The sequence below is a fragment of the Dufourea novaeangliae genome, unplaced genomic scaffold, assembly GCF_001272555.1.
Source record: "Dufourea novaeangliae isolate 0120121106 unplaced genomic scaffold, ASM127255v1 scaffold50, whole genome shotgun sequence".
NCBI lineage: Eukaryota > Metazoa > Arthropoda > Insecta > Hymenoptera > Halictidae > Dufourea > Dufourea novaeangliae.
The window spans coordinates 457,642-482,717 of record NW_015373927.1 but is presented as its reverse complement, the minus strand read 5'-3'; the positions used below and the strand labels follow the sequence as shown (position 1 = coordinate 482,717).

General features: G+C 33.0%; 1 protein-coding gene across 1 annotated transcript; it reads left to right on the top strand.

Annotated features, from left to right (window-relative positions):
* The first annotated feature begins 2,386 nt into the window (after window positions 1-2,386).
* Window positions 2,387-24,207, top strand: LOC107195072 (fibril-forming collagen alpha chain-like). The gene is given in 29 exon segments (XM_015584841.1): window positions 2,387-2,573; window positions 5,438-5,494; window positions 6,705-6,809; window positions 7,234-7,277; window positions 7,363-7,428; window positions 8,391-8,504; window positions 9,296-9,434; window positions 9,524-9,648; window positions 11,068-11,126; window positions 11,128-11,260; window positions 11,540-11,638; window positions 14,088-14,196; window positions 15,113-15,300; window positions 15,392-15,608; window positions 16,555-16,643; window positions 17,028-17,189; window positions 17,264-17,425; window positions 17,497-17,694; window positions 18,873-19,017; window positions 19,087-19,347; window positions 19,847-19,980; window positions 20,075-20,344; window positions 21,392-21,607; window positions 22,018-22,107; window positions 22,167-22,548; window positions 22,664-22,882; window positions 23,021-23,193; window positions 23,305-23,526; window positions 24,061-24,207. Coding segments are annotated over 29 exon segments (4,512 nt in total).
* Window positions 24,208-25,076: the final 869 nt, after the last annotated feature.

Genomic DNA, 25,076 nt, shown 5'->3' with positions numbered 1-25,076 from the left:
GAAAAGTGGACTTATACTACTTAAAAAAAATAACTCGTATAATCAATATCTTAGTTACACAATTAAAAAAAGGAAGACAGCAGTTAGAAATTGTTTTAAGGAATTAGTTTAAAATTTGTTTAATTGTGTTCCAAAAACCAATTTTAACGCAACTATTTTTATGTTTCATTATGAAAAGTGTATTGAATCTGTTGACATTAACTATATATGTATACTCCATACATTTTTTTCGAAAGTTGATATAACATATCAGTTGTAATTAAAAATTGATTTTTTGTACAATGTCGTGGCCATTCACGTAATAGTGCAGTATATGTATACATATACATATAGTACGAACAAATATTTATTTTTATGAGGTAATAAACATTTAAGCTTCATTTGTAATTTATTACACGTTTAATTCTTTTATTTTCATATTACACATTTTTATTACATATTACATTCATATTACAAGTATCAATAATAACTACAGCAATGTCTTAAATAATAATATTTAAATGACTAGGATTTTAATATCTAATTGACATAATTGTCAAATAATCAAATATACTAGACATGTTAGTACATACTAAGTTACTGATTGTAAAATAGAACACCGTAAATGGTTCATCGCGTGTTGCAGTATATTTATTACGTGTTGCAGTTTACCCTTTTGCAACTCTCTGAGACAAATGCTCACTACCAAGTAAACGTCCCTATTGATTTATATCATATTAGTCAAGTCTTTAATGGAATGAAAACTATATGTGAATCAAAACTTCTTATAGCTGGATTGCGGATTAAATGGATCGAAAACATGCACGAGTATATGAAATGCAATAAGATAAAGAGTGCAATGAAATGGAAGCGTATTGCTATTTTATTTTACAAATACTCAAGAGAATTACTCATTAGAAAACATAAATTATTATTTAATACATTTGTTTGTATACGTTATTTCAAGAAATAATAAAAATCAAAGAAGAATTTATTATGCCAGTTAGAGAACTCAAAAATATATGAATAATTTTGTAATTTTTTGTAGTTATGTAGGTTTCATGTACTGTTTTCCACACGCTTGCTTCTACCATACTTGCATGAACACCCCCTGATCAAATTTCATGGGTGAACTGCATAATTTTATTCATTTATAGTGTACTGTGATTGTTTAAAACTCAGTACACAAAAACATATAATGAAGTTTAATGTTTCATACGAGTTTTTTAAGATCTATATTTTTGCATAAACATCCGCAGTCTAGACAAATTTATCTTATTCAATACTCTGCCTTGTCGGTTAATTTTATATTACCATTCTGAGAGTTGTACTGACTGTCAGTGTAATGAAATAGAGAAATTTAAGTGAATTAGAATAGAGGTAGATAATATATTATTCAAATTGTATTGTACATTACACGATACTAGACTTGGGAAATAGGTAATGGTTTAGTGAGAACAGGGGATGAAAATATCCACTGCTTAAATATAATTTTATAGAGTATGGATTATGTTTTAAAAATTTGTATATCCTTTTTTTACCCATTTACTTATATACATATAAGTAATAGGTATCTTTTACTTATTGTATATTATTTAGTTTTTATACATGGTACATATCACATGTACATACAATGATGTAATAGTAAGCATCAATATTTATTTTAATATTAGATCGTTGATGTCGTTAGAACACTGTAACTTTTCTTCCGTGAACTTCAGGCAAGTAACTTTAAAGAAGTCACGAAATATACTATAAGAGTGACATTCTGTTGCAACAGGTGATTTTTTCTGTAGGCGCACTTGGAACTAATCGTAATTCAATAAATTAGAGTTAAAGTAATAGTTATTTACCGCTATACATCATTTCAACAATTAGGTACTGATTAGTTCCATAAATGACTAGCCTTCACGAATTGTTTAATATCCGGAATTTCGTAATCTAGAAGAAAAAGTTTAAATGAATTTTCGAGAATGATATAGGAGAACTTGTAACTGACAATGATAACTCCGTAAACAAAAAAATCTTTTTTCATTTTGTTTATAAAAAAATTATTATTACCAAACAAGAAGTTTGGTTTCGATATTCCCATGTTTACACCGAAATTGAGCTTCTGAATTCCTAAATCGGCGTTCAGTGACAGCTAAGGAATTAGAAAAAATGTTGTTGAAAGTAAGGGATCAAAGAAGGGAGGTGCAGCCATGTGATCGAACCTCCAGATAGTGGGAGAACTGCATCTATGTTGTAGATTGATCGTAAAACGGAGGATGATGACCTCCCTTGAGTTACAAAGCATCTGGTAAATAGATGATACGACAGTTGTCATAAGTCTAGTTGCCATCAGCATCAGACGAAGCCGAGTTCTCTCTAGGATCGGATTGCCGCGTATTCGTCGGCACGGTTCTCCATGGGGTGGAAGGCCCTTCAGCTGGCCACGGCTATTGTCGTGTTTCAGGCCCTCCTTGTGCAGGTCCACTGCGCCAGGACCAAGCTCCGAAAACAACGGTCCAGGCCGGTGCAGGCTCAACAACCTGCGAATGGGAATTACGACTACGACTACTACGGGAATTACGACGACTACGAGGACAGAAACGGTGAGTCTAACATTTTCGATCTCCATCGGATGAAAACGTTGCATAATATGTACGGTGAGTAATGTTTCCAAAAAGTGTGCATCATCGATAACGTTTCACATATCAAAGGTTAAGTTTCGTGAAACTTGTTGATTACTTTCAAATAAGCACAGTTTTAAAGTTTGAACATATTTCGGACTATTTTAGTGGAGATTATGCACTTCTACATGTTCGTGTATCGGGTAATTCTTGGTTTTAGTTGACTTTGGGGGATGGAGGTAATGGTCTATAAATATACCCTCACAATTCAGTAATTAAGGTTAAAGTGATACTGATGAGTAGACTTCAGATTTTTATGGATCAATTTACTGAATTGAAATTATCTCCGAGGTTTGTTCACTTTATTACGGAATTTCGTTAGATTCAAAGTAAAGCGGAATTTATACTCACCTTTTCGTACATTTTTATCGTGTTACATTTTGCATACTCACGTTCACGATAAATGCATAACATCCGCAGTCTTGAAATTATTAATCGTACGGACACATTCTTTTTCTTCATTTTTCTTGAGGACATTTCATCCGAATAATTAAAGTTTTAGTCTGAGAAACAAAATCTAGAATACAAATTCGAGAAATGTCAGCAAACATTTTAGAATTTCAATACTTGTCATATTTTCAATGTGTTATATTTTGTAATCAATATAACAGCAGAGTCGTGGTGTGCGTGCGGATTAATTGCTTAAATATTGTTTTATCTTTGTCTAAGTTCCTTTATCTCTATCGAGCAATAACATCTATAACTTGAATAAAGCCTAAATACCTCATAACCGTTAATAGGCATTTCTGACAGATCCGTTCGGAATACGTTTCTATTGTATTATGTAACTAGGAACAAAGTTTTGTAGTGGAAAACAAAAAAAGCATCATCCACTGCAGAAATACGAGATTACTTTTTGGCCAACCTAATATTTATAGCTGATAAGCAAATATAAGTTAAGAAGGTAAGGATCAAAGCCTGAAAATTATGCAGATAAGAATTGCAACGAAGCGTTTCAGTCGTTATATATTTATACAAAAACGTTATTTGTCCATTACACAAAATTTATATCTTCTTGAAATCTGTATAAATAGCATAGTAAATAGTTATTTTCATTAGTGATTCAGTGGAAATCTTTACTCAACATTCATTTAATTACCTTATTTACAAATTTTTACTATAGGTACTCTATGGCACGAAAATTATTCGAAAATGTGATATCTCGGCAGTATCACATTAAAAAACTTCTTTAATAAAAATGACGAATATTTTTATAAGCTTAGATCTATATTAACAAAATATTTTAATACAATAATTATATATCTACTGTGTATTTATTAAAGTTATGTGATACTGATATTGTAAATTGCCGGATTTGGCTGTGCATAAGCTGTAAGTCTGGATGAAAAATTAAAGGATGCCAAATGTACAAGGATCATTTATACATATAGAGAAGTTTAGAACAAGAATGATAATATGTACAAATAGAATTGGACTTTCAATTATTAATAAATACAATAAAAAGATGAATTGTGATTTCGTTTCATGCTAGGAAAATTAAGGATATACATATAATAAAATTGTTTAAATTACTTCATTTGAATAAAAAAATGTTTGCCCGATAACATTAGTTTGAAACGGAGTGAAATAGATCTACAGTACATACATACTATATGTATACATATATGCGGTCTAAGTGTATGCACGCTATTATTTCTCTAACTATATTGAAAATGTTTCATGTGAAAGTTACTTGATTTTATGGAATAAGCTCAATAGAATATTAGAATTTTTTTGTTATTTCCAGAGGTATTAATAACAATGTACTTTTTTAAAATGAAACTGTACATTTTTATTATTGCCATATTATTAAGCATTTCGAGAAGAATTCAACATGTGTGAAAGGTCTGCAATAATTTTTTTTATAACTATATGAATATTAGTGGAAATTTCATTGCCAGGCAAAATACGCTAACCGAACTTGACAAGTTATTATTCAAACAGAATTTTCAAATATATCGTTAAATTCGTTCTGAATGCTTAATAACCTGGCAATAAGAAGTATATGTAGTTCCGTTAAAAAAATTACAATGTTGTTACAATCTCTGTAAATGACAATAAAAATAATTCAAATATTCTATTAAATTTGCTCTATGAATTCAAATAACTTCTGTATAAAACAGTTTTTCGCATTTTCAATAGTTACAGAAATAATAGCGTATATACACTTAAACCGGATATACTATATCTATGTATATAATTTCTTTAAATGTCTACTTAAATCACAAATAGTCCCGAAACAAATTTGTTTATTACAGTCTTTTCATATATTTGTACTTATCGTGTTATGAATAGTTAAATCGCCATAAACACGGATCGCCATTCATTAGATTAGATATTCTTTGTTATCATATAATGTTGTATGTTGCGCTCAATACCGAGCAATTAAAGGAAGTATTAATAACCTGCGTAAGTAACACCGGAAGTCTTGAATCGGATGCACTGTTTAGCACTTCGTACAATGCAATTAATCAATTCTGTTAACTGATAAAAATGAACAATTGACGTTTTTATTGTATCCTATTAAATGCTACGCAGAGTCATAAAGCTTGTATACTACTGCTTTCCGGTTTGATTTTCTTATTAATTTTGGGCTGTACCTTTGCTGCTACTAATATATCTTTAAAACGTTCACTTTTGGAATTTGAAACGTTGTAATAATTGATCTCTTTACAAAAATACCATATATATACATACGTTTTTCTATTAGCCATAAATGACAATCTACTATAGATATGTTACAATTCATTGCAGTTCTTTAATTATTATTGCATTTTTTTGTTTAGAAACAGCACCGATAAATACTTCATTACCTGTCACTGCACCTGATACTGGTAGTGTGGGTAAGTTCACTAATTATATATAAAATTTTATTGTATTCTATTTTATTTAAGGAGACTTTATAAAGCATACTTGTTTAAGATAGTAAGAGAGGGAAAATTCGTGACTGAATAACCTGAATAGGAACAAGCTATTATTTTTGTCTCTGTTCTGTGACTATTATGTTTAGTCATAAGTAACTTCCATCACCGATATTAAGAATTAATAAATAGTAACTAAATAACAATAATAATAAATATATACAAATTGAATAACTATTATTAAATTCAACAATAGTTAACAGTGTTTAATATATTAATATTAATTATAAAGTGTCTTCGACCCACAAAACGTTAAAAAAGAAAAACTGAGTTATTTATAACTTTATGAGTTTAATTCCATGATCGTAAAAATAATAATTATTATTTATACTTTTAAAAGTATTAAAGTACCTAGAACATGTCTATCAATGAACAAATAAAAATTGTATACTTGTCATTTCTCTTATATGTAGATATTATTTTGTATGTTTTACCAGATATTTGTTTATTACTCGCGATTACAAACAAGTTGGTAACTATTTAAATAAAATGAAATTTGAATTACCACGTCAATTTTCCGTATGAAACTAGACACTATCTCTATACGTTACCAATATAGTTGTTAATATTAAAATTGTTCGATTCAAAATACATATACATACATATATGACTCATTAATATCAAGTTGATTTGTACACGTTTCCTGTTGTCGACTATAGTACCATATGTTGTAATTCTAGTTTGTTTATTTCATTGAATTATAATCAGATAATAATGTTCAAATGGAAGTACAGTATATGTACTTGTATAGGTTCGTATACAAAAATTGAATTTCAAAACGGTAAAGAATTGATGTTGACTAACAATAATTCGTGTAAAGACTTACTGGGATTATATTATTCTATAACTGTTTGTATCGAATGCTAACATTGTGTTATAACAAATTATAATAGCATGTTTGTCAATTTTGCTGTGAGCGTTATTTGTTGTTGATCACTACCAAAAAGTAGGTAATAAATAACTTTCATTATTTGAAAAAACAACACGTAATACATAAATTACTTACAACTGAATACAAATTAAGTATCAATTGTGAACGAATTCACATTTGTATGATTTGATATTAAAAAGCTATATATAAAAATAAAATAATATATATCTAATAATACCCACCGTATTGAATTATATTAAGTCAGAGGCGAATCACCAGCAGAAGGACAGCAACCATTTCATAGACCAGCACTGCCTACAGATCTACCAGTACCAACAACGGTTCGATTTTTTCATCAAGGTATTCATAAGATTGATAAGTGTTCTGATAATACGTGAAAAAAATCTTCTACAATAATACGACGTTACATCACACTTTTAATACATCTTTTCATCAAGAAAATATTGATTGCTATTCACAAGAAAATTAATATTCTTATACGATGAAACATATTTTTGTATAAAAATAACAGCGCTAGTCATCTTCTAGCAATCTTTTTCAGATTTGTTAAAATAATCGAATGGAGACGATGTGTAAAATCTTACTTGAAATAGTTGAAATACTCTCATTAAAATAAACTGTATGTATGTGATAAAAATTATGTTAGTAACGAGTAGACACGATATACTACAAATTAGTGGAAAGAAAAATAATATAAATATATTCCTCAAATAGGGTTACAGTAAAAATGTTTATAAACATGCATGTAATGCTTTTCTTTTCACAGAACTGCCTGATGAAATAGCCGCTACTTCTGCTTCAACAGATCACTCAGTGAGTACGAAATAAAATCTAAAACAGAAAACCAGTTCTAATAAAGAATATTCACATTAAACATAATTTGTCGTTATTTTGTTAGTCGCCAACAGAAATTGTACCCGGTGAAAGCAATGTAATAAACGCGGTTGCCGTACCGGGACCTAGGGTAAATATTCCAATACAAATGATATTTACGGGTGAACTTCCGAAAAGCTCCCACACCCGATGACCCCGACTTTGACATATGTTATCAAATTCACCCTTCCGAGTAACCTCTAAAATGTTTCAACCGCCAATCATTGGTTATTAAAAAGATATTAACAAAGAAAGAATGAGAAATGTATCATAATCGTCCCAGAAATCTGAACTTTTGTCTTTAAAAAATACTGTTCAAGGCATCCCGGATAGCAGATGACGCCTTAAAGACGCCCATTTTACGGCTATTTCAGGTCTAAGACGCCTTTAAGCCGTCTTCAAGGCGTCATTAGGCGTCATGTGCTATCTGGGATTATACTGATCTGAGTTGGTTAGATCTAATTAAAAAATAAAAAAAACTGTACAAAACATTATACTGGACTGAGTTAGTTAGAGTTAGGTAAAAAAAACTGGTAGAATAAATATTTGTTATGTATTTCGTCGTCGAATTTCGCCAAAAATCCGCGGTGATAATAAGAATACATTATTTCCTTGAACTGTCTCTAATCAACTTTAAAGCATTATACTGATTTGAGTTAATTAGGGACGGTTCAAGCATTTTTTTTGTTCATAATTTTTTAATAACCAATGATCGGCGGTTTAAACCTTTTGAAGGTTACTCGGCTGGGTGATATTAATAAGTTATTAATTAATAATAAGATATGTCAAAGTCCGGGTCATCGAGTGTGGGTGCTTTTCGGAAGTTTATCCATTTTTATGTCCAAATTAACCCTTTCTCCCTTGAATTAGTTATTATGGTACATAATTAATTAAGTAATTAAGTAGTAGTGTGAGTTATAAACGCCTAAGTAAGTTAACGATTCATAACAGTAAAGGGTTAATAGTATGCATTACAATGGAATGTTATACAAGGAAAATATTATAACGCTCAAAATGATATCTTTTTTATAATATTATTTACATGACAATTAGGGCGACCCAGGTCGACAAGGCGATGCTGGCCGGCCAGGCGATGTTGGATTTCCTGGACAACCTGGATCACCTGGTGTTCCAGGACCCCCAGGACCACCAGGATCCGTGCCTGATGTGAGTATTTATTACACAATTCCTCTACAAGTCGGTGCACACGTAAAATAAAAATAATTAAATACCGAAAAACGCGTGAAGGTTAAGAATTTGCAATGTCAGTTTTTTTTATTAAGAATCTATGATAAAAAATAAACTCCAATTTTGGAGAAATTTCAAAAAAATATTATACATTTTTTCAATTATTTAAAACAAGCTCTGCTTTTTAAGTATATAGAAGCACGAACTCTGTATGTTTAATTACTAATTAACTGAGTAAGCGACATTAGTTATTATTAATTATTTAAATAAACCTGCGATTTCTACTCTATCTTTGACGTTTAAAAATATTATGAATTTTAGAAGTATACTATTCTCAAATGTTACATTTGCAGTAGTTACCATAGGATGGTGAACTACTTGTAATTTCTTTATTTGTTTAGATTTATAAAAAGACATAATGAAAAATGTGAAAAGAAATGTTCAGAATGCAATAGTGAAACGTTTGAGTACCTTAATCTAAGTTTTCGAAAAAACTGGAACATCTGTTAAATCATTATGTTTTCATTTAATGATCTTACGACGCAGAATGACACGAGGAATCAATCTATGCAAAAGAATCGTAGTATTCAATTTAAAAAAAAAAACGTGCAATTGCAGTTTACAAGTGCACCGATGAATTTATAAAAAAAATAATACAGTCTGATGATAGAGCTTGTTAAACAATGCTAAACAATGCTAAAAGCTTAGTTTGCGCATATTTTTTTCAATAAAATGTTAATATCTTGATTGTCTTAAATAAATTGATATAGGTATCGATGTACTATCAGCAATTGGCTTTATCCCAAGCAAATGAAGATAAAGGTCCAACCGGAGCAGCAGCACCACTGTATGGTCCAGAAGCTTTCTTACAAGCTCAAGTAGGTCCTGTTGGTCCACGTGGTCCAGCAGGTATTCTTTTATTCCTTAATAACTACATTGTATACTGGTAATTGGTAAATGTTTCGAAAGATTCATTGATACCTTTATGCATGTAACAGGTCCGCCTGGTCCACCTGGTCCACAAGGCTTTCAAGGAGTACGAGGAGAACCTGGCGAACCTGGATCTGTGGGTCCTACAGGTGCAACAGGTCCTCGAGGACTACCCGGTGTCTCGGGAAAAGATGTATGTATAACCTTGATGGAATATTTCATTGTCCTTGGCAGGTCTTAATATTATTTCTTAACTGTATCAATTATATACAGGGTGGTAATTTTAACTATATCACCTAAATTATTTCCGCTACTATCTAAAGTAAGAAAAAATGACTAAATAAGATGTACATGGTATTAAAGCGTGCATCTGATGGTAATAAAATGTTTTTACTTCTTATTACGTTTATTTACTTCTGCATTCTTCAAACTGAAGCTGATTTCTTCCCCTTCAAGGTCACTTCAAGGTCATAGTGTGTAGCTTGTTGAACTCATCTTGACGCCGACTACCACATCGCGTTATAAAAAATACATGTTAATGTGCAAAAACTTACGATGACCTTGAAAAAACCGTTAAAATGACCTTCAGAGGATTTTTTTTATCGCCATCAGATGTATGCCTTAAAACCATGTACATCTTCTAATTAGTCATTTTTTTCTTACTTTCAATAGTAGCGGAAATAATTTAGGTGCTCGAGTTAAAATTAACACCCTGTATATGTATACATATTAAATTTAGTTTTATTTCCAAGAAAATCAGTGATGCAATTTTATCAAATATGAAAACAGAAAGCTATATCACCATCTTGTTATGAAAATACAGGGTGTCCTACATAAAATGTTAAAAGCTGTTTTCTGGGGAACCACTGCAGACGTGAATTTTTTTAAACTAAACAACATTTAGGGTATAAAATATTTGAGCGAGAGGAGTTTCCTAAATCCAACACATTTATGTGAAACATTTTTTTTTAATTGCTCGTAACATATTATGTGGGACACTCTGTACATAGTAGATTATTTATTTTTACAACTAAATAATCTTTTAGTAGGAACTTCTAGGATAATAAAAAATAAATATAAAATTTTTGGTATTTTAATAATTATTCTTAAGTTCATATCTATTATTACCCGTTTTTAACCACCGTTACTCTTTCCACATTATCCTTCACCTGCACTTCTTATGTCATAAATATTATGAATAAACCTAATAAGGTAACTTCCGTGAAGAAATTCAGTTAAATCACATCATAATCATCAAGCCTCCCTTTTTCATCTTAAACCAACTTAAACGTAAATTTCCAATCATGTTTTTATATAATATTTTTCCCGGATTTTCATTACCTTTATCATACTTGATCCTGTCTGAATAATCAACACTACATTATACGTATATTACAGTTCATATACACGTAATTGTGTTTCGACATTCTGTTTCGAATTAATTTCTTCTCTTAAATATCTTATTAGGTTCAGAATAAAGTAGAAAACACATTACATGTGACGAAAGTTTTTTTCTCTTTTATATTACACAAAGCCCTGTTGGCTATAAATGCATAAAGTACGCAATCTATTTATTACCAGTTGTAATTTTACATAAATACATTTACATTAGGGTAACACTGGTGAAGACGGAGAAACTGGTCCCCCAGGATCACCAGGCCCAGTTGGTTCTAATGCCTGGGTTCCCTGGTATAAAAGGACACCGTGGTTTCCCAGGATTGGACGGAGCAAAAGGAGAACAGGGTGTATCGGGAGAAAAAGGATCGATAGGTGCACCTGGTCCAATGGGAGCATTGGGTCCTATGGTAAGAACTGAATTTTAGTATCAACAACTTTGGAAAGAAATTTCTAGTACGTCTGTCAGAAATATCTTATTCGGTTTGCCTTAAGGTGCATTTAATTTAACATTAACATAGAACAAAATGATTGCTGATTTGTGTAACGATATTTCACATTTTTTTAAATTTCTCAATGCTTCCTGGTTATAAATCGTCCAGCTTGTTGATGAATCTAATAATTAAAATACTAATACTTTCTTTTTATATTATTTCGAAGTAAATAACTAAAATGCTCCGCTAAAACAGGGTCCTGCGGGTCCACGTGGTGAACGAGGCAGAGAAGGTCCATCAGGATCGCCAGGAATCAGAGGAGTAGATGGAATTCCTGGACCCCCTGGACAACCTGTAAGTTGAGACATTTCAGACCATTTGAAACTACTTCCCCGTTTTATTATATTGCGTTGCTTCGAAAGTTTATAACGTGTTCAAGGACAGAGTTACAATTTATATCATATTCTTAGTTACAACCATTTTAAAAATGGCTTTACGTTTCTCAAATAATTCCATTGTACCAGTGATATACGACTTCGATTGTTTTAGCTAAAAAAAGCTATTTAACTTGCCTCTAGATGGAATTTGTTTTCGACTTTTGCTTTCCTTAATACAGAACTTGATACAGAGTCTTAGTAATTGGGTAGATGCTACAAAATTTTCCAGTCCAAGTAGTGTAATGTTTTTACAAGTCTGACAGAACGTAATGAAACCAGACTTTGTGATTGTCTATATGTATATGTTTCCTCGGTATTTCTCACAGAAAAGGAAAAAAAATGACGTGCAATGTGTACAGCAAATACATTCGATTCACACCTGCAATATAGTATCTGTTCACCAGATCCAACGATTTTTCCTTCGCCCAGTAAAAAGGTAACGAAAAACACTGTATTTTCGGAATGGCCCAATATATTGTTCAATGATCATATATCAATATCCTTCATTTCCCATGGAAATATAATAAAATTACTAACGAATTACTAACTCTTTTATCCTTATTGTAATATACGGATATTTAGGCGATTAACAACCTAAAATCTAAGGGATTCCAACATTAATGAAAATGGTAAAATAATAATTCTAATGCTACATGAGATACACGAAGTAGTACGTATTTATTTATCGCTGCATTTACCGAATTGTTAGAGCATATAAGTGGGGTATCTCAGGTCGGGTAGTATAACCGGGCAGGAGGTGATTATAAAAGAAAAAACAAGTCGAAATAAGAAATAAAATTTTTTCGGGTGATGCTTCATTTTCGAGATAATCGAACTTAATAATTTGTTGGATAGACTGGTAATAGTGGTAATCTGCTAATAGAATAGGATTTGGCTAACGCGTCTGTTTATTACAGGCTGGTTCTACTTATTTCCAACACGAACTTGTAATACAACAAATTTTAGATGAATCTTCAAACACAATTTTCTCGTAAACGAAACAAATTTATTTTTTTAGGCATATTTTTTCTTATAGACACACCTCCTACCCGACTTGAACAACCTGCTTATATAACAACCTTCTAATGTAACAATCTTGATTTAGATATTAGAGGAACCTGTGTTTTAATTGATATTCCATGTTAAGAAATACTTTATTTTTATTTGTGTATTGTTGTTTTCAGAATTTATTAATATATTATATATATAACAATTCAAATCAAAATATAGTTATAATAAAGATGGCATGGGTTACAATAAATTTAATTTATGAATTAATAATTTTAAAATTAATATGAAATAGGATTTAATAGTAAATATAAATAATTATTTATATAGAAAATATAATTGAGTGTACAAATTGCCCGTCATTTTCAATTTATTTGAAAGAAGCCGTAACACAGTAAGAGTACTGGAAAGTGTTCTTTTTTAAGAATTTTAGTTTATGTAAAAATATTTCTTTTACATGGAAAGGATCAATAATATGTACAACTATATCAAGAATCAATACATTAACATAAAATTGATTCTTCACGTGCAATTAATACCGTATTGATCTAAATTATACATGATACGAGTGCTGAATGCTAACATGAACTAGTGACGCAGATATATGTGGTTTTGATGTAGTACAAGGTGACCAAGGTGTCCCACGTACCTCTATCACCCTTAATTATTCTCGTATTTGTCACGGTACAAAAAAAATGGTTCCGTAGAAACTTAGTGTATTTTCCGAAGGGAAATTAGGCTATGAGATTCAAGGTCATCTCAAGGTCATATCTTCTGAAATTTCTTTAATGGTAACATTTTTTTAAATGGAATGCCTTATTTTTTTGTTTACCATTACAAAGCGGAAATCAAAACGTATCCAATAATGTAACATACTATGGGGTAACAACACTTTGAGCATACACTAAAATAATAAATAATGCGATTATGGCGTTTATTTTGTTTTTACAATTCACTTTCTGTGAGCTTCCACGTCAACCAGTTATGTGCGAAATTTTCAGCCCAAGGTCATTTCAAGGTCCTAGTTTGATACATTGTTGGATACGTTTTGGTCTCTTCTTTGTAATGGCAAAAAAAAATAGGGTATTCCATTTAAAAAACGTTACCATTAGAGAAATCACAAAAGATATGGCCTTTGAGATGACCTTCAATCTCATAGCCTAATTTCCCCTCCGAAAATACATTAAGTTTCTCCGGAACCATTTTTTTTTTACCGTGAGAAATAAGAGAATAATTAAGGGTGGCAGAATTTGGTGGTACACCCTTTATATGGCACATCTTGAATCCAATCTTTTCAGCATTCAGGAGTAATTAGGTAGAATTTACTGTCGGTGAATTTTAATATTGCGTGCTTGTAGGGTGCATTAGGTAAATCAGGACCGCCCGGTTATCCCGGTAACCCTGGTGTAAAAGGAGACCAGGGAGCTCAAGGACCGAAAGGCAGTCAAGGCTTACAGGGACCACGAGGTATGTAACGATGGGTCCATGAACATGTTCGGACACACTCAAACACAATATGTCCCACGCTGTTCGAAAGCTCTTCGAACTGTTTGGACATTTCATCGAATGTTCGAACAAGACCGGACAGTTTGATTACCCACTATAGAATCCAAAGAAACAGAACACAACACTACGAAACAATTTACAGTAGAACCTCCATTGTCGGAACATCGTTTATCCGATCGTCGCTTAACCCAATGTTCCATTACCCGAATTTCTATACACGGCAGAAACACGTTTCAAATGGATTTTTCTTAACACCGTATACATTAGTGAATATACAATTGCATGTATAATAGTTATATTTTGTTTTTACCAGCTTGCATAATCGAGGTCCTACTGTATGTAAGTTCCTCGCACTGTATAGAATTTACATAAAAAAATCCTGTATATGTATAGAGGCTATTAATTTTAACTAGAGCACCTAAATTATTTCCGCTACTATAATATTTAAAGTAAGAAAAAATAACTACATAGGATGTACATGGTTTTAAGGCATGCATCTGATGGTGATAAAATGTTTCTTAATTCTTATTACGTTTATTTACTTCTGCATTCTTCAAACTGAAGCTGATTTTGTCGCCTTCAAGTTCACTTCAAGGTCATGGTGTGTAGGTCGTTGAACTCATGTTGACGCCGATTACCACATCGCGTTTTAAAGAATACATGTTAATGTGCGAAAAAATACGATGACCTTGAAAAAAACCGTTAAAATGTCCTTCACAGGATTTCTTTTATCATCATCAGATCCTATTTAGTCATTTTTTCTTACTTATAGTAGTGGAAATAATTTAAGTGCTCGAGTTAAAATTAACAGCCTGTATAGTTCTTACAAGAAAAAGAAAACACATTCTAAAAACATTGACTATTTCCTATTGTATAGGAGAAACTGGTCGTCCAGGACAGCCCGGGGAATCAGGACCACAGGGTCCCCAAGGAAAAGATGGAATACCTGGGGAGAAAGGAAGTATAGGTCCGCAGGGTTTAGTCGGTGCAACTGGATTTCCTGGAGCTCGCGGACACCCCGGAATACTTGGCAATCCTGGTATTCCTGGAACGAAAGGAATGCCTGTAAATATTTTTCTATTGTAATTTTAACAATTTTATTTCTGTTGGATAAAAATGTATATCGTAGAAAACACAAAGCAATTGTAATTTTTAGGGACCTACAGGCGAAAGAGGATTTAAAGGCGATTCCGGTTCTAAAGGTGATACAGGTACACCGGGACCACGTGGTTTGCCTGGTCCACCTGGAAATGAAGGGAAGAGAGGAAAAAGGGGAATGCGTGGTCCAATTGGCGCAGTAGGACCCGCCGGAGAACGTGGAAGTCCAGGTGCACCAGGTCTTCCTGGACCAGATGGATCTATGGGACCTAAAGGTGTGTTATCTTATGTTCCGTAGTAACTGGATTATAGCGTTTATACACTTATGGTAGATCCATGTGTTTAAAACACAGTAAAGTATAAATTGTAAGACGGACAATGAAGTTTTTATTATATTTTTTATTGGATAAAACAAATATTTCTTTGATCCTTCTTTTTGTCCAAAATACTTCGGACATTTTTTAACGAAGTATTTCAAAAAATAGTAATGTTGTACAGATACGATATTTTAGAGGAAATTTCGTAGCTTTTTCTTTATTTAAAATATAGAAAATTGTGATATTCAAGTATTTATTTAGATTTATTGAGTAAAACTTATTCAGTAAGTATTTATGTAAAAGAACTGAATGTCAGTACTGTAACAGACGGTGACGAAAAATACTACCAATTTAATATTTTTAATAAGTTTGGAAGAATTAAGGCCCCTATAGAAAAATTAAATGACAAAGGAGAATCATCTTCTGCAAATAAAGTTGTTCTTGATTGTGAATTAAAATGAAGTTAGGAAGATTATTTAAAATGAAATGTCTTGAATATTATATTTCAGAAATATGTTATTGTGTCTAATAATGCATATATGTAATATTTCTTTCCTACGTATGAAGAACAAGTCACTTTATATTCTTGATAACTTCAGATCTCATACAGTTGATGTTCCTTAATTGTTTTTAGTAATAGTTCTACAGTAAAATAGATCAGAGGTCAGCTTATATTTAAAACAGGTTTGATAATATGGTAGATGGTAATGATGTGATGCATGAAACATGATACACGATAAATAACTAAGATTCATGGATTTCTCAAAACTTGTATATAAAAAATCAGTAAAAAAGATTAATAAGGTCCATACCAGTTGTCTATATTAAGTAATAACATAATACATAATTTGTGTTCATTTAATTCGAACACATAACAACAAAGAAATTACTGCATGTTTATTAGGTCAGCCTGGAGATCGTGGGCTAATTGGTGCCACTGGACCAAAAGGCGCTACAGGAGATCCTGGTCGTATGGGGCCAGCCGGATTACAGGTTCTTATTACTACGAAGAAAATTGCAACATTGTTATTGAAAATTTCAAGTAATTCTACTACATCGTATAAGAAAAGGAGTGAAAATAAATTTGTAGACACAGTAGGACAGATCCCTAATAAAGACAAGGGTGTTAATAAAAATGTGGAACACTTTCGTAAGGTGGATTGTACATGCAAAAGTAATTGTAAGACGAATATCAAGAATGACGAATACGTCTGACACGACGCACAGGGGGACAGAAGCCCAAGAAATAGGGAAAAAAGTCCAAATTTGAAACTTATGGGATTAGGTTTTTTTTTGTACATAATTTGAGCTATCAAAAAATGTAAAACGGATCATAGTAGTTTACTGCTAATCTATGTGTAAACACTATTATTGCAGGGTGCTCGGGGATTAATCGGTCGTCCTGGTGCTCCTGGAAAACCAGGTAACCCAGGAGATCGAGGAATCCAAGGTGCTGACGGAAAGCCTGGTGAACAAGGCCCATCTGGTTTACAAGGCTTGCCTGGCCCGATAGGTTTCCCAGGAGAAAAAGGATATCCGGTACCAAGACTGCTTACCTTTTTATTACTGAAACATAAAGAAACCCTACTTTATTCAACATATACCTGCAAAAGGGTGAAGCAGGCAGGGCCGGAGAACCAGGAAATCCGGGACAACCTGGTCCTAGAGGTGATACAGGAAAAGAGGGAGCACCGGGTCCACAAGGCTCACCTGGCCCGTCAGGAGCAGATGGTGAACGAGGTCCGCCAGGCGCTCCTGGTTCTAGAGGTTTCCAGGTAAACTTCAATCACATGTTCCAAAAATGTAATGAATAACGTGATATTTTAAAATAATTAGATGTAATTAGGGTTTTCCAGGTACAATTGGTAACCCAGGTACGGCAGGTAAAGATGGAGAACCTGGTGTACAAGGGCCGCCAGGGCCACCAGGTACACATGGTAATAGAGGTGAGCGCGGATTCCCCGGTGAAAGAGGACAAGCAGGAGTGCCAGGACCTGTGGGACCGAAGGGAGAACGAGGAGCACAAGGGACTGATGGCCCTCCTGTAAGCTTCCAAATTTTTCTCAATACAGACATTTCGTCTTCTTTTTTTTTATTACAATCAAAAGCTAAAAATTGCCATATATGCTTAGTGCCAAACAGCCCTTACATTTAGCACAGAAAAATTATTTTCTATTCTAAATTACAATTTACCAAGGGACATCATTCAAGTGTAACACGGTGAGTTTTATACAACTTGGGACAAAGGTAGTATTTTAAAAAATATTTGACACGTATTCTTTATTAGCTGCTGACATTCATATCTAGAGGGTGAACACAACTTTCAAAGTCGGGGGTCAAAAGTGTCTTTTCCTTAATATCTATAATAACGGTTTTTAATTCTGAATAATATAGGAGTTTGCCACATTTTACTGTATAAGAGGCCATTTTACCGTACACATAGTGCCTTAAAGTACATCAAACAATTTAAAAATGCCATCTAAGAAACCGTTCGTAGACTCACTTCTGATTGCCATACGCCCAAACGCGCAGCAGCTTCGGCGCGCTGCGTCTATGGCACGGTTACTTATTTATTTTAAAGTACACTCCATTGTTTCTCCATCCTGAAACTTACCATATTGGTACTGGATAAATCAAGGAATAACGTCATATTTATTTCAAAACGTTATCGAGATGTAGAAGTTTCGAAAATTTCATGTCAGTATATGTGTTTATAACAAATGTAATACCTTATCGTTACTGAACTTAGTGTATAGAAAATGAAAGTGCGGTTCAGAGCTTTCAAATGAGCTCAAGATGAAGTCTGTAAACTAAACAGAACTGAAGATATTAATGTTCGAATGTAAGAGGATTTTCAATTTTAAAGATTTTGTGCAATATTTAATCGTTTATATTTTCTGAAATATTAATTTTAAAAATCTGAAAGAAATCACACGTGTTTCTACGCCATACAGAACACGTAAAAAAAACTTCAACAAAATCGGAGAATTGATCGAAAATTTTCTGTCCCGGTTGACATGAAATGACCCATATTCCAAAATGGTATTAAATGTTACTTTCGGTACACCACCATTTTACAATGATGATTCTCGAAGACAAAAGAATCCGTATTAGCATCAGTGTTCAATGCTAATTCCTCGCAACTGGTGACAGATCATTGCAGTGGTACTATGCGTGTGATCTAATAATTAGTCCATATTTTCTACATATCTTACACTCTAGGGATTGCCTGGATCAAAAGGAGATAGAGGAAGTACTGGTCCATCTGGATTATTAGGTTTGCCGGGATTACGAGGTGCTCCGGGAGAATCCGGTCCGAAAGGAGAGAGGGGATCCAGTGGTCCATCTGGTCCGGAAGGACCGCCTGGTTTGTATATTCAAGGAAATAGATTCATTATCTATAAGCATCATTAAATGTTGAAATTCTATCTTACAGGACGTCTTGGAGAACGTGGGCCTCAAGGCCTAGTTGGTCCACCTGGTCCACCAGGTGAACCGGCTGAACGAGGAGATCCTGGTTCGCCTGGTTCTCCAGGAGAAGCTGGAGCTCCTGGTAATCCAGGTGAAAGAGGACCACAAGGTTTGCAAGGATCGCAAGGTTTCCCAGGACCGCAAGGACTTGTTGGTCTACCAGGATTAAAGGGCGATCGGGGTTATCCAGGTGCAAAAGGAGATCAAGGAAATTCTGGCTCTCCAGGTAATTCGAATACAATAAATACGTACACAACAGTTTACAAACATTAAGACTGAATTAGAATACATCGAAACTTTCATTTTGTAAGATATTAATCCTTGCTTTATATCCTGGCGTAAGAAATCTTCTAAACGAAATTTGTCGAAAAATTGGGAATTGTGGGTATATACAATAGTGCTATAATTATCATTGAAAAAATGTCAAGAAAATGTGTTTGTTTATAACTTAATGTCATTTTCGTTGTAAAACAGAATGGACTCTGTGTCTTAATCTAATCTCTCGTGAAATCTGTACTATACTGAAAATAACTTTTCTTGGAAATAAAATCACGTGTAAAACGATTTTATTTCACATTTTTCAACTTATATTTAAATTACTAATTAAATACTCACCGGTTCTACTACGATTTCCATGATATCTTGTACAACAAATGGACTCATATTTTTACATATATGTATAGTTACTTTTATGTAATAGTAATTTATACGTGTACCTTATATAGGCAGTCCTGGTGAAACTGGACCACAAGGTTTAATTGGATTGACGGGAGCTAAGGGTGTAAGAGGTGAACCAGGTCCCAGAGGAGAAACCGGTATCATGGGACCACCTGGAATACCCGGAGCAATTGGAGTAGCAGTAAGTTAAATTTAACATTACTTTCGATTTACACGTTATAAATAGGAGATTTTGTGCAATATCAAGGTAATTACTTAATCCACAACATGTATAGGGTCCGCAAGGTACCGTAGGACAAGCGGGTCCTCCTGGGCTACCCGGTATTAAAGGTGCTGCTGGAGAAACAGGACGACCTGGGAATTCTGGTGCAGCTGGAAACCCAGGTTTACCTGGTGCTGACGGAAGCAAAGGCGAAAGTGGATCTGAAGGACCACCAGGTTCACCAGGTCCTCAAGGCCCCCAAGGTAATTCTGGTGAAAGAGGTTTACCAGGTTTACCAGGACCTTCTGGACCAGTTGGTGCCAGAGGATTGCGAGGCGCGCCTGTAAGTTAACAAAAGATTTTTTCATTGCAAAACTCAAATAAACAATTTACTTGTATTAATATTTATGAAAAAAAGTGTAGCTTTTTGTGTAGCCAATTTTCTTTACAACTCCCATTTTTTTGCAAACCCCACGTCGAATGCGGAAATAGATGGCTATGTACTTTAGACAAATTTTGTCATTATTTGCTGGCAATTTGCTCGAAACTTGCATATAACTGGTTATCAGGGTGCACATTTCTCATGGAAATATCGAATCGAAAGGTTCCTTAGTATGTTGATTATTCAAATTCTAGTTAGCCAAGCTCACTGTCATATTCATATTAATAAAAAAGAACAATTTTGAACAAAACACAACAAAATCTGTGTATAACTCAAGACACATTAAAAAATGAATGATGAATGAAGTTTGCTTTCGCATTTGGAAATTCAATCTGTTAGGATTAGGTTGTCCTTTATTAATTTAAACTGATTACGTTTCATACTTATCACGCGTTTTATTCATTAATACATTAGCACCACAGGAAAATCTAACAGAAACGGAAGTTGAATAAAACAAACAATAAAAGTACACAGGTGCTACCACAGCCGTACCAATAGAAAGGGAAAATTTAAAACAGAAAGAAACATAGCTGACGTAGTCATCTGAACCTAGAATGCAAAAATCGAAAGCAAAAATGAATTTATTTTGCATTGTGACATATGTAAAAATTTACATTTTTATAAATTAATATTTAATATGTGCATCTTTAAAATGCGAATATGATTGTTCGCTATTCGTCCATGCTACATTGATGAAGACAGTATGAATCGAACGATTTTCACATTAATTTTCACTACTCCAAAATCTAAATTTAAAGAGCTTTGTCCGTACAATTTTGATAATATCTTACCAACATCGGAAGATATTGCGAACAATAAGAGAACTTTAACCTTTTTTTATGAAATTACTTTTTCACTAGAAGTCCTAAGTATATTGCAACTTTCAACTCTTTCTTATAACTATAGACTATAGTAGACATTTTTATATTAATCTATATAATACGGCAGGGTGAGTCTGGAATACCTGGAAAGCCGGGGCCAGAAGGTCCACCAGGGCCTCTTGGTTTAGTTGGACCAATGGGACTAGCTGGATCACCAGGTGAAGTTGGAGTAGAAGGACCAGCTGGTAAACCTGGACCTCCTGGAATATCTGGTCGCACTGGGGATAAAGGACCACCTGGAGCTGTGGGACAACCAGGATTACCAGGTCCATCGGGTTTGCCGGTAAACAAAGATCACGTTCAAAACATTAAAGAAATTAGAATATTACCTAAGTTTTAAATAATTTAAATATGATCATGATTTCAATGTTTATAAATAAAGCACATTGAGCAAAGGTTGCTACAAATATGTATTCAAAGTACCAAGGAAAGATATCTAACTCAGCTCCATCTAACTAAACTTTTCGTCCAGGACAGTAACTTAATACAATTAAACAATATACAAAACACGACTATGTAAAATAATCATGAAGTTCACAAAGGAGGTAGAAATCAGGAATCATTGCATAACACATTTGTATTGATTATCTCAATTCAAATTTGTTGTAATAACATGCTTTATTGAAGTGGGAATTGAAGGAAATAATGCTTTATATATACTATTGTGTCATGAGGATGTGTTTTTTCAATTAGGGGCCACCCGGTCAAGCAGGTCTACCAGGGTCAGTTGGAGAAAAAGGTCCAAAAGGAGAAACAGGTCCTCAGGGTGTAGAAGGACAACAAGTTCGTATTATAATTGAATCATAATATTTATCGTATATTATACTTTCTTTTTATTTTAGGGACCCAGAGGAAAATCTGGACCTATAGGGCTAGAAGGTCCAAAAGGTGATCGTGGTGAAGAGGGCCAGAAAGGCGTCAAAGGACATAGAGGATTTACTGGTTTACAGGGTTTACCTGGACCAATAGGTTCACCCGGAGAGAAAGGTATGACTGGAAATCCTGGTCTACCTGGTAAAGATGGAGAATCTGGGCCCAGAGGTAGTCCTGGTAGAGATGGTAATCCTGGCCCAATTGGATTAACTGGTAATCCTGGACCAAAGGGTCCTTCTGGTGATGAAGGTCGTCATGGACTACCAGGTCCACCTGGTCCTCCAGGACCTGCAGGTCCACCTGGTGAACTTGGATTAGGATACGATGCTGCTTCCTTAGCTGCACTGTTAGGTGCATATTTACTTTTTAATTAATAGTCGATATAAATTTAATTTATTGTTGGTAGTATAGCATTTTTACTTATTATTAAATACCATAAATCAATGTTTATATTTTATATATCTAGGACAAGGTCAAACTAAAGGTCCAGATCCATTAATCGGGGATGAACCACCTAGAATATTTAGTCAAGAATTCACAGAGGAAGAAAGACGAGAACTTATATTGAAAGCATACAAACAGTTAAACGCATCCTTCCAAAAACTTATGAAACCAGATGGTGAAAAAAATGCACCTGCTAAAACATGTAGAGACCTTTACGTAGCTTATCCAAATAAACCTTCTGGTTAGTTCATGCATTTGATATTTATTTCTTATACGTAATCTTGGATTTTTTTTTTAATACTTTATTAAGGCATCAACTTTTACATATGAAGTATTTAGAAATATGACATTTTATTTTCCAAAAATAATTCTATTTTAGGAGAATATTGGATAGATCCGAATGAAGGTGATGCTAGAGATGCAATTTTGGTGTATTGTGATGCTAAAAAACGTGCAACATGTCTGTTACCAAATCCAGTGCGTTCACCAGAAATCAATTACATCACTGATCAACAAGAAATTTGGTTAAGTGAAATCGAAAATGGAATGAAGGTTTGTATAGCATATATAATACACATTTTTCATATAATAGGTTGTATAGCATTTCTATTATTGCCGTATGTGTTACACAATATTATTTAAAATTTATTCTCTTCTATATAGATTACTTATAAAACAGATAGTAATCAAATTAGCTTTTTACAATTACTGTCGAAGTATGCTTCTCAAAATATAACTTACCACTGTAAAAATAGTGTAGCATACTTTGACTCTGAACGGAAAACATATAGGAAAGGTATGAAACTTTTAACATGGAATGATGCTGAATTAACACCACGTGGAAATCAACGACTTAGATATGAGATGATAATGGATGAATGCAAGGTAAATATTTAAGTAATGGCATTAATAATGAAATATATGTCAAAGTGGACATTATTTAATACTCTAACTTGTATATGTACAGTTTTATATATAGGGTGTCCATTATATTCACTGATCCCCTTAAAGGAGATGATTTGGGAGGTAAAATGAAGGAAAATACATTCTATAAGTATGGTGTCAGAATCGAATACATACTTAATGAGATATACATTTTCAAAGATTAGTACTTCAAAGACTAGGACTTATAAGATAAAATGACCACTGTTCTCTTCTATCCAAAGATCATTGCAGTATACCAGTGACTAACGAATTCATGGGAATCTATTTAACATGATATTTTCATATGTTTTTATGAAGCAAACAGATTACTCCTGTAAGTTTGAAATTGGTGACTGACTGTGGAATATAATATTAACTGCAAGTGAACTTCCTTCAAAGAGATTCACCTTCATTATGGAGACCAGTGAATATCCGGACACATACTATACTAAATGTGCGTACTATACTAAATGTCTATATTCCTCTTTATAACAGTTACATGGTGAAGAATGGGGCAAAACTATAATCTCGTATGAAACTGATAAACCTGTAAGGTTGCCAATAATAGATGTTGCTTTACGAGACATTGGAAAACCTGAACAAAGTTTTTACATAGAAATTGGCCTTGTTTGTTACGAATAATAAAATACATTTTTATGCACACATGTCTGTTGTACCATATGTCATACAAATATCCTTTGTCTAACATTTTCATAGAGATTACATTAAATGTTTTGTGAGTTCGAATGTTGAACAAATTGAACATACACTGCTCAAAGTATTTAAAGGATCAGACTCACAGATAAACTGCGCACAAAATAGAATACATAATAGAAAGGATTACAACTTTATAAAAAACAGTTTTGAAAATTTAAATTTATATATATATATATACATATATATTATGTATTATTAAAAAAGTACAAAAGTCTTCCACTACATTTAAAATGAAAATGCATCTTTTAGATATTACAATTTCTATATGTAAATGATAAATACTTAACAAGTATTTAACAAAGTAATAAACGATATATTACCTCTTAATAAAATAAATTCACCTATTCAAATTATTAAATATGAAACTTGTGGGAATAAGAAAAATTGACTGCGTTTGTAAAAATAAGACTATTACTATACCTGCTGTTTCCATCTTAAACTTTAAACTTGAACCATACACTATGTTGATGTCAAATTTCATGTTTGAATCTCATGGACAACTATTATAATAAGCAATTCCATATATGCATAATTAAAAATTTAATTTGCAATGGCAAATGGTAAAATATTATTACTACTTTTACTATTCTAAAGTAATAGTCTTTTTCTAATCATGTAGCAATCTGAGGCATTACATATCATTTATTTAAAGTATTGCATATATAGAATTATTATATCACTACTTCCTTGCACATGGCTTGCAATTTTATAGAATAGCCCAGTCAGTTTAATACAAGATTTGCTATAAACAACTTGCGCGTATATTGGCAGCAACATAGGCAGCAAATTGACAG